General features: G+C 56.8%; 1 protein-coding gene across 6 annotated transcripts; it reads left to right on the top strand.

Annotated features, from left to right (window-relative positions):
• The first annotated feature begins 2,364 nt into the window (after positions 1-2,364).
• On the top strand, positions 2,365-9,298 carry Tle5 (TLE family member 5, transcriptional modulator). 6 transcript variants are annotated; one of them, XM_039078584.2, is made up of 8 exons: positions 2,383-2,616; positions 3,755-3,871; positions 4,160-4,257; positions 6,964-7,027; positions 7,557-7,601; positions 7,755-7,817; positions 8,208-8,282; positions 8,406-9,091. In XM_039078584.2, exons 1-8 carry the CDS (start codon positions 2,590-2,592, stop codon positions 8,622-8,624), a joined length of 708 nt encoding a protein of 235 aa, XP_038934512.1. In that variant the 5' UTR covers positions 2,383-2,589; the 3' UTR covers positions 8,625-9,091.
• Positions 9,299-10,254: the final 956 nt, after the last annotated feature.

Below are 10,254 nucleotides of genomic sequence, written 5' to 3'. Positions count from 1 at the left end.
TACAGGAAATAAATAAAAGACAAAAATGAAACCAAGAATATCCTGACAGAGTCATGGTGCATGGCCCAAGACTGTTATCCCAGCTTTTTGGGGGTGGGGGGTAGCGGGGAGAATCCCAAGTTCAGAGACAGCCTGGGCCACTCTGTGAGACCCAGGCTGAAAAGGTAGAGTACAGTGCATAGTAAGAGGGCTGGTGCTTGGTGGAGGGGCAAAGTCCTCCCCACCTCCCAACCTGTCCTGCCGGAGGGAGGTCCTTGGATATCCATAGTCAATAAATCAGTTTATATGTCACTTATACATGAAACACAACCTGATCACAATTCTCTCCGTCCCTGAGTGCTATAGAAAATTATTGTTTTGAGGGGGAAGGGCTGTGATTGGGATATAAAGTGTATGAATGAATGAATGAATGAATGAATGAATGGAAAGGGGAAAATTGCTTGTTTGTTGTTTATCCTTCACCCAACCACTCATCTACCCATCCATCCATCTACCCATCCATCCACCCACCCACCCACCCATTGGCATTTTGAGGTCCTGAAGAGGTCTTTGAAGATCAGGTTGGCCTTGACTCACAGAGATCTCCCTGTGTCTCCCTCCCGAGAGACGGGACTTAAGACATGAGCTGCCACACAGTTGATAAATTCCTGCTTCAGAACAGCAGACACAGCGATTCCTGGGCCTGCAGTGGCCTGCCCTGCCCTCCAGTGTCAGGCCTGTGTCTGGTCCTCCCTTGCTGGTGTCCCATGCTTGTAAGCTGTCGAGTCTGGTACTTAGTAGTCACTTCAAGAGAAACTGTGCCATCCTGGAGGCTGGGAAGTCAGGGAGGGGGTGTGGCCACATAGGGCCAGTGACTGCCATGACACTTGAGAGCTCTGGCCATGTTGGAATCAGAGACTGTCAGCAAGCCACAGAAAGGGGATCTGTATACCCCAAAGTGGGACAGGACAATAGTCATAGGGAAGGCTGGTCTGACGCAGGAGGGTCAAGAGTTCAGGGTTATCCTGTGCTACAGAGTTCCAGGCTAGCCTGATCTCCACGAGACCGTGTTTCTATAAATAAAACAAGACAATGTCACAGGCCAATCGTGGCACCTTCACCAAAAGCCCTACCAGCCGGGTATGGGTCAGCACCAGGAGCAGCCTCTTGGACTCCTGCCTCCAGGGTACCAAAGTCTGAGTCCGGGTCCTGTCTCTTGAGGCCTGGAGATGGCTTCCTCTTTCCTTCATTGGCCCTCTGTGGCTGGGGGAGGACCCCGACCACCCCACTGGGGCTTGGCATGGCCGTGGCCTAGCCAAGCCTGGCTGGCCACTGTGTCTGGGCCATTTGAGTCTGACACTGTATGGAATTGTGGAGACAGTGTCTCGCTCTGCAGTTTAAGTTGGCCTGAAATATAGGGGTTAATCATATTGGCCCAGGGAACTCTTCTTCTTTCATATATTTTATGTTTTATTTTTTATTATTTTTGAGACAGGGCTCAGCCTTGAACTTACAGAGGTCTGCCTGCCTCTGCCTCCCAAGGGCTGAGATTAAAGGCATGTGCTACCACAGCAGCATATTTATTTATTATATATAATATATGTCATATACATTTACATATACTTATATGTGTATTTAATTTTTTGGACAGGTCTCACTCAGTAAACTGGGCCACAGGTTAATGCTGAAGTCCAACAATCCTCCTGCCTCAGTTTCCCAAGTGCTGGGCAGAAGCTAGGACCTAGGGAACTCTTTATTTATGAGACAGGCTCTCTGTGTAGCCCTGGTTGTCCCAGAACTTTCTATGTAGACCAGGCTGGTCTCAAATCAGAGATTTGCCTGCCTCTGCCTCCAGTGCTGGGATTAAAGGCATGGGCCACCACCACCTGCTGTGCCCCTCTTTAACTTCTTGATGTTTTGAGATAAGGACTCTTGTAGCCCAGGCTGTATTCACTGTGTACATCAGGCTGGCTTCCACCTACCTCAACCTACCCAGTACCGGTAATAACTCTTGTAGCTCAACACAAACCACGTCTTACTTTTTGTTGTTTTGAGACAGGCTCTCTGGTAACACAGGCTGGCCTGGGACTCTTGATCCTCCTGCCTCCGCACCCCAGTCAGTGGGTTACAGACCTGGACCCCCATCCTACCTCTGAGGGACAGGTGTCACTCTGCTACCCAGTGTGCCCCCCAGTCATGCCAACCCTCCGACTCCAAAGAGGATGTAGCACGCTGTAGGCACTCCATAAATCCACCCTGAAGCCTGGGCGCCCAGGCTGTGAGTCCGTGGCCTGGGGGCTGGGGGTTTGGGGGACCATTGAGGCAGGCCTCGGGCCGGGGCTCCGGACCGTGGCGGGGGCGGGGCGCGCGGGGCCAAGGTCACGGGTGGGGCGTCCGGGCCTGCGCAGTGCCGGGCGCGGCAGGTGGAGCGGGAGCCCGGGCGGCACCGCGTCGCCATTACACAATAGCGCGGGCGGCGCGGGCGGGCGGCGGGCGGCGCAGGAGGCGGGACGCGGGGCCCCGGAGCTGTCGATCGGGGACAAAGCGCGGCCGCCCGGCGCCCCCCGAGCCGCCCGAGCCGGGGCGCAGCCCGCGCCCCCCGCGACTGACATGATGTTTCCGCAAAGCCGGCACTCGGTAAGGGGGACCCCGCGCACTGCACCCCAGAGCTCTTCCTGCACCCTCAGCTCAGCTCACTGCACCTCCAGCGCTCACCCTGCACCCCTTCTAGGTCGGATCCCTTCTGTCTCCCCGCCCAGGGCCTGTCCCAGAGGCTCCCTGTGCTCCCCCACCTCCTACAGGCCTGTGCCCCAGCCCTTGCACCCTACAACCCAGGCCCTACGCACCCCACCAGCCCAGCACTGCATCCTTAGCCCGGATCCCTGAACTTTGATCCCTGCCCTGAGTCCCCTCACCGCCTCCCCTCGCCGGCCCCCCCATCCCGACTCCAAGGTCTTCTCCCCACCCCCAACCCCTACTCCCGGGCTCCGGATCAGCCTGTCTTCAATCTTGGGCCCGCACCCCACTACAGCCGCATTCCGCCTGTCTCCCGGCCCTGGGGCTCAGACCCAGAGCTGCAGCACCCTAGGCACAAGTCCTTCATCCCCTTCACCCCAGGCGCGCATGTCCTCCAGCCCAAGACCTTGCATCCCCACCCTGTGCTCTGCACCCCACCAGGCCCAGCTCCTTAAGAGCTCCAGACTGGCCTGACACCAAGTCCAAGGCCCTGCACCCACCACCACCTCGGCCCTGCACTTCCTTCCACCTTAGATCTGCCCTGTCCCCAAGTCTGGTGCCCTCTACCCCCCAATCCAGTCCCCACACCCCCTGTCTCTCCCTCCAGCCCTGTCGGGCCTGGCGTCACCATCCGGGCCCAGCGCCACCTCCAGCCTGGCTCTGCGTCCCTCCTCTAGCTGCAGGCCCCGCACCCCAGCTGCCTTCCTCCTCCAGGCCCCATCCGGCACCCTCAGCACTAGGGTTGGGGGGACCCTGTGCCCGTATAAGGCCCAGTGCTCCCTTGTCCGGAGCCAGATATCCCCCATTCCCCTGCACCTCCTCCCCAGCACTAGGCTCTGTCCCCCTCACATCCATCCAAGCCCGGGCCCATCTGTCGCCTCCCACACCAGATCCCAGTGGCCATGCTCCCCACACCCTACCCCTAGCCTTGCTACCCAGAGAATCTTACAGCCCAACTCCTGACCCAGTGCCCTCAGATGCGGGCCCTGTAAACGCCCCCCCAAGCCCCTCCCCCATCAGCTCTCTCCCTAACTCCCAGGCCATGACTTCCCTGTGGCTTTGGCTGGGACCTGGGAGGAACCCCACAGGGCACTCCTTGTGGCAGGGCAGCTTTTGGGGGGGTCCACCCCTGAAGAGCACACCCCTGAGGAAACAGGTGTGATGGGGTACCCCCAGGAAATATAGGGTGGTAAGCTAGGTGCCTTTTCCATGCTGGCTTTGGAGGGAGGCCTGTTATCACCTTGCTTGACTTAGAGGGGCTTTCTGGGGAGTTCCTCCGGGGGGCAGCCACATGGGTGCTGCCCCTCACAAATGACCAGTGTGTAAAAGCATCACCACTGCCTAGAAGCCTCACAGTCCCTTCCTGGCTGCCAGGGCCTGTAAGCAACCCAGGAAGTGGGGCGTGGGTGGGGCAGGGCGCTGCTCACCCTCCTGCACTCCGCAGGGCTCCTCCCACCTCCCCCAGCAGCTCAAGTTCACCACCTCCGACTCCTGCGACCGCATCAAGGATGAGTTCCAGCTGCTACAAGCGCAGTACCACAGGTGAGCAGGGCCTGGGGACCCCACCTCTGTAGACTTGTCTGTGGCATCAAAGAAGGCGGGGTGGGGGGTGCCTCAGCCATCTCAGGGCCCAGGAGGTGGACCAAGAGTGTCAGCAGTTCAAGGTCATCCTCAACTACTTAGCCAGCCTGGGCTACATGAGACCATGTGTACAAAAACAAAACAAGCAGCCCCTAGTGTGGAGGAGGAAACCGAGGCACACAGCATTCGCGGTTTCAGAGGCCCAGTCCCCATGCATCCCTCTGTTTAGCACAGCCTGGACTGGGTGCCCAGAGAGGGTGAATAGTCCGCCCAGGTTCACACAGCCCCACCTTCTCCTTCTGTCCAGTTTTGGAGTGGGGAAGCTTGCAGGTGTCCCACAGACCCTCCAGCCTGGTCACTCCCACCACAAATACTTTTCTCATTTCTGACGGGTTCCTCATGTGTGAAACTGATCACCCCAAAGCCCAGAGGTGTTAGCAGTTTCCAGGAGTGCACAGCACAGAAGCAAGAAAGCTGCAAGCAGCCTGAAGCTGGGGAGTTGGGGTCCCAGCCACGGGTCTCCGTTTGACCCTAGGCTGGACCTGTTTTATAGGATCCAGTGGTGAGTGGGCATGGGGGTGCAGGCCCAACCTTCCAGCTCTCACACAGTCAGGCGAATGTTGTTCTGGGCTAGCCTGAGGTACAGAACAAACCTCTGTCTCAGAAAATGAACTAATAATAATGATGATAGTAATGATAAAATCTTTAAAAGACCCTTAGATTTCTCCAAGAAAAAGGTAAACCTCAGTGTTTGTGGAGTTTTCTATTTTAAAAAATTATTTTATTTAAGTTTTTGGTATTTATTTTGAGACAGGGTCTTATGTGGCCCAGGCTTTCCCTATATAGCCAAGGATGACCTTGAGCTGCTGACAGGACAGGACAGGCAAGGCCCAGGGGGTGCTAGGCCAGCCATCTACCCGCTGGGCGGCTCCCCCAGCATTTGCCATTTTAAAGAGGAATTTAGGGCACCATTTTGAAGAGGGATTTAGGCACCAGTGCAGGCTATGCCCGCATGGCTCTGGGACCACTCTTAGGGTGACTTCTGCCAGGACCTGCAGGGCAGACAGAGGCTGTGTGTCATCCCATAGGCAGATGCCATCTCTGAGCTGCATTGTGCTGCCCTCTGTGCACTGGGCCTGGGTTCGGGACTGGGGAGCGGACCTCGTGCACTCACGGTCGAGCCGCAATAGCCTTATTTATTGTGTTTGTGTGTGTGTGTGTGTGTGTGTGTGTGTGTGTGTGTGTGTGTGTGCGCGAGAGAGAGAGAGTATGAGAGAGAGAGGGAGGGAGAGGGGCCACAGTGTGACTCAGGGTCCACCACTCAGTCTTGCATCCCTGAGCGAGTGCGGCCTTCACTTGGAGAGCATATCAGAAGTTAGCTGGGCTAACAAGCCACGCTTTTCCCATTGCTCCTGTCTGAGCCACAGGCCCTTGAGCGGCTGAGCCTGTTCAGGGCTGGCCGAGAACAGGGTCACTGTGCAGGCTGTGTTGGCCTCCCGTTCCTGACCCTGTGGCTGCGCTAGGCTGGCTTTATGTTTGTTTGTTTTTTGTTTTTTGTTTTTTTCCAGGACAGGGTCTCACTCTGTAGGACAGGATGGCCTCAAACTCACAGACGTCTACCTGTCTTACCCTCCCAAGTTTTGAGGGCCTTTTGGATTTAAAAAGAAATATTTTGATGGGCTTGTGGGCACAGGACTTTAACCCCAGCACTCAGGAGGCAGAAGCAGGCAGATCTCTGAGTTCCAGGACAGCCAGGGCTACACAGAGAAACCCTGTCTTGGAAGAGAGAGAGAATGGGGGGGGGGAGGTAGTGCTGTTGTTGAGGTGGAAGTCAGAGGACAACTTGGGGGAGTCACTGCTAGGCAAGAGCCTACCCCACTGAGTAGCCTCATAGGTCTGGAAAGCAAGCCACAGACCCAATCCCTTGATTCCACTGACCTGTCCTGGTCCAGGAAGGTTGCCACTACAAAGAGAAAGCAAGTGGAGTCCAGAAAGGTAGAACAGCCAACCTAGAATCACACAGCAGCAGAAGGCAAAGAGACCCCAGCCTCCAGCCCCGATGAGACTAGAGAGATGGGCTGGACCTGAAGAAGTTTCCTGAAGCCAGGACACCATGGGGTGTCTGTTCCTTTCAGCCCTGGGCCATCTCAGTCTTCAGCATTTGTTGTTGTGTGGAGATATCTCCCCAGGTTTGAGTACTCGGGTTACCGCCGGCTGTGTGACCTTGAACCTCTCACTCACCCTCTCTGGGCACCCACTGAATCCCATGTTAAGATGAGATAGGGGGATGACAAGTTCTGCAGCCCTCATCTCCTGCAGGAAGGTACCTCTGACTTTGGTGGTTGTTATTCCATTGAGAATGCTTTTGGAATTTCAGTAGGGGAAACTGAGTAACCTCGCCTGCCCAGGATTGCAGAAAACCCAGGGGTGTCCTTAAATGCAGCCAGATGTGGTGTTTGGCCCTGTCTCAGTTTGCATCTTGGGGCTGTGGCTCAGTTGGCAGGAGAATCAGGACTTCAAAGTCATCCTCAGCTACATAGTGAGTTCAGGGCTAGCCTGAGCTACATGAGACCCTGTCTCAAAAAAAAAAAAAGTTTTTGGCTTGACCCTCCAGAGGTGCCCCCTACCCCGAGGGGACCTCAGTTGCCTTCCCTTGTGTGTCCTCAGCCTGAAGCTGGAGTGTGACAAGCTGGCCAGCGAGAAGTCAGAGATGCAAAGGCATTACGTCATGGTAAAGCCCTCTCGGGGCGGGGGCGGGGGCGGGGCGTTGTGAGCGGCGACCCCAGACTCCCCACATACTGCAGGTGCCTGCTACCGAGTCCCCACAGGCTATCGGCAGCCTGGCCACCAGCCCAGGTAGTGGCTGAGGTGCCAAACCACCGGCTCGCAGCTCAGGCCGGCCAGGTCTCAGCCGTCCTTGGCGGGCTGCAGGAGGAGGCAGCTGTGGAAGCCTGCCATAGCCAGCCGGAAGCAACAGTTCCCTCCCTCCAGGCCATCCGGATGGCCAGGCATCCCTTAACCCTTCCTTGACCAGAGACCTCCTAACCCCCACAGGACCAAAGGGATTGTGCTTCCGTCCTTTAGTTCCCAGCAGGGGAGGTTGCTGGGGTCTTGGGGCATTGTGACTGGGGTCTTGAAGAACAAATAGGAGCTCACTGGATGGGGGTAGGGTGGAAGGGCATTGCTGGAATGTGCAGGGAGAAGCAGGCCACCCATAAGGCCACAGCCCTTTGGCCCTGACACGCTTCTCCACCTCACAGTACTATGAGATGTCTTACGGATTGAACATCGAGATGCACAAACAGGTGAGCCTCAGTATCCCTCCTCCATGACCCCAGTGCCCTGTGATTCCCAGACTGAGCATTGAGGCCACTCCTGTTACCCCCAGAGGTGGACTCAACTCCCCCTCCCCTGCCCTCCAAGTGCCCCAGGTACTGAGGGAAAACCATGTGTTCCAGGCTGAAATTGTGAAGAGGCTGAATGGGATTTGCGCCCAGGTTCTACCCTATTTGTCCCAGGAGGTAAGCAAGCCACCAGCAGGGAGCAGTGGGATTCCCTTCTCCCTGTGCTGAGCAACCCCCTGAGCACACACCTGCCCTCTCTGAACTTAGCAAAGGTGTGAATCGGAGCAGCTGGAGTCAGACCCCTGTGGCGAGGCAGAAAGTGCTACCGGGGTGGGCGGGCCGGCGCAGATGATTGATGGGGGACCGGGTGGGCGAACTCTGAGGAAATCGCTGTGAAGCTGGATTCCTAGTCTCCCACCCCGCCAGCCCCTGAGCCCCTAGGACCGGACTTCCCTTGTGCACTCGAACCGATTGCCCACTGCACAGGAGCCTCCCCCTTATGTTTAAACTCCAGCCTGACTGTCCCTTTGCCTGAGAGAACTGTGTCTCCTCCCTTGCCTCTTCCAGCATCAGCAGCAGGTCCTGGGAGCTATCGAGAGAGCCAAGCAGGTCACGGCTCCCGAGCTGAACTCCATCATCCGAGTAAGTCGGAGCTCCTGGTGGGCGGGGACTTGGGTGGGCAGGTGTATGACCCACGGTGACTGGGGTCAGGTGACAAGACCCTGAGCTGACTCTCACCCCACCCCCACCCTCGCCCCACAGCAGCAGCTCCAGGCTCACCAGCTGTCCCAGCTCCAGGCGCTGGCCCTGCCCCTGACACCGCTGCCTGTCGGGCTCCAGCCGCCATCCCTCCCTGCGGTCAGCGCAGGCACAGGCCTGCTGTCACTCTCTGCTCTGGGCTCTCAGACCCACCTCTCCAAGGAGGACAAGAACGGACACGATGGGGACACCCACCAGGAGGATGATGGAGAGAAGTCCGATTAGCTCCTGGGGAGAGGGAGGGGGAGGGGGGATACCAGGGGAGACAGGCACAGAGAGCACAGTGTTCTGAGGGCCACACTGCACACAGCTCGGTCCCTACCCAAGCTTCCACCTCCAGTCCTGGTTCCAGCTGTGCACCCTGGGCCTAGGAGACGCCAGAGGGACAGCCCAGGCTACAGGGAAAAATTCCCCACCTTCAACATTTCCCCGGGCTACAGCCACCAATCTCGGCCCAGAATGTACACAACGCTAGCCGCCCCTTTCCACCCTGTGCACCCCGAATTTGCCCCCTTTCCCCTTCTCTGCTTCCTGCACTGCACACCTGCTAGGCCCAGACCCCTCCCCCCAGCTCACCCAGCTCTGGTTCCCTCAACCGCGGAAAGAAAGCATTGGCTCGGGACTGCAGTGGGGGTGGGCACCCCACAAACTTCCCTCTCCCCTTCCCCAAATAAACGTGAGGGTTAAAAGTCGGTTTGTTTATTATTTCTTTTTCGTCCCAGTACTCTATAGCTACCATCTAAGAGAGAAAAAGAAGGAAGCCCTGGAGCGAGCGAGGGTCTGTCTGTGCATATAGTTAGATTTTTCTGGTCGCCTCGGCTTTGCCACCGAGAGGTGGAGGGCCGCTGTACTGAGGGTGGGGTCTAGCTGTGCCTTCAAAATAAAAACATGAAAAGGTCGGATGGTGTGTCCCTGCCTCTGTCTTGTGGGGTGGGGACCCCTTTCCTCAGGGCACCCTGTGTTCTGCAATAAGACACTCCTTGAGCAAGCAAAGGCCCAGAGGGTAAACTGGGGCCCTGCAGTCCTGGGGCAGGACGGTGCAGCTCAGTGCTCAGGTTTTCAACTGTTTTGGCAGGGTGGCCTGTGGCACCCACATGGGTGCCTTGGTTACTTTCTGAGAGGTGGCCTGAAGGCTCTCTGTACCCCTTCCAGGCTAGGCTGTCCCCTGGGGACCATGCCTTTTTGGGCCTCAGTTTTGGGCCTTTTTCTGTCTTGGTTTTCTGTGTAGCCCTGACTATCCCGAACTCATTCCTCAAACTCATAGAAGTCTACCTGCCTCTGCTTTCTGAGGCCGGGCAGTGGCGTCCTGTGCCACCTGTTTTCTTTATTTGTTTTCTGTTTGTTTTTCATTTGCTGGTTTATCGTGTCTGTCCGGTTTGAGGACCTCTTACAGGAATCTGTCCTCATCCTCCTTGTATCCTCGGGGTCAAACCCAGGGCGTCACTCTTTGTAGCAACTCCTTCACAGCAAAGCCATGGCTCTCTCAGCCAGTTTTTGTTGTTGTTGTTTCAGACAGGGTCTCACTGTGTAGCCCAGGATGGCCTGGAACTTGGTTTGTAGCCTGGGCTGGCCTTACTCGGATCCCCAGATTGTTTCTGTGTTTTGAGACAGGTTCTTGCTACAGCTCTGGTCCAAGCACTAAGAGGCCTGGAGTTCACCCTGGATCTTGGGGTACTGAACCCACTCGGGATCTTCAGCCAAAGAGTCAGAGGGTCTAGGGGGGCCAAAGCTTCTCCTCCCTCTGCTCCTGGGAAATCATTTTGAGGTATCTCATTGAGGGGTTATTGCCCCCTTTCCCCCTGTGGCTCTTGTGGGGAAGGTCCTGCCAACAGCTGGACTGGCAGTACGGGGACCC

The sequence above is a fragment of the Rattus norvegicus genome, chromosome 7, assembly GCF_036323735.1.
Source record: "Rattus norvegicus strain BN/NHsdMcwi chromosome 7, GRCr8, whole genome shotgun sequence".
In the NCBI taxonomy this organism is placed as follows: domain Eukaryota; kingdom Metazoa; phylum Chordata; class Mammalia; order Rodentia; family Muridae; genus Rattus; species Rattus norvegicus.
Note: the sequence above shows the minus strand (reverse complement) of the source record. Positions and strands in the feature narration are given on the sequence as shown.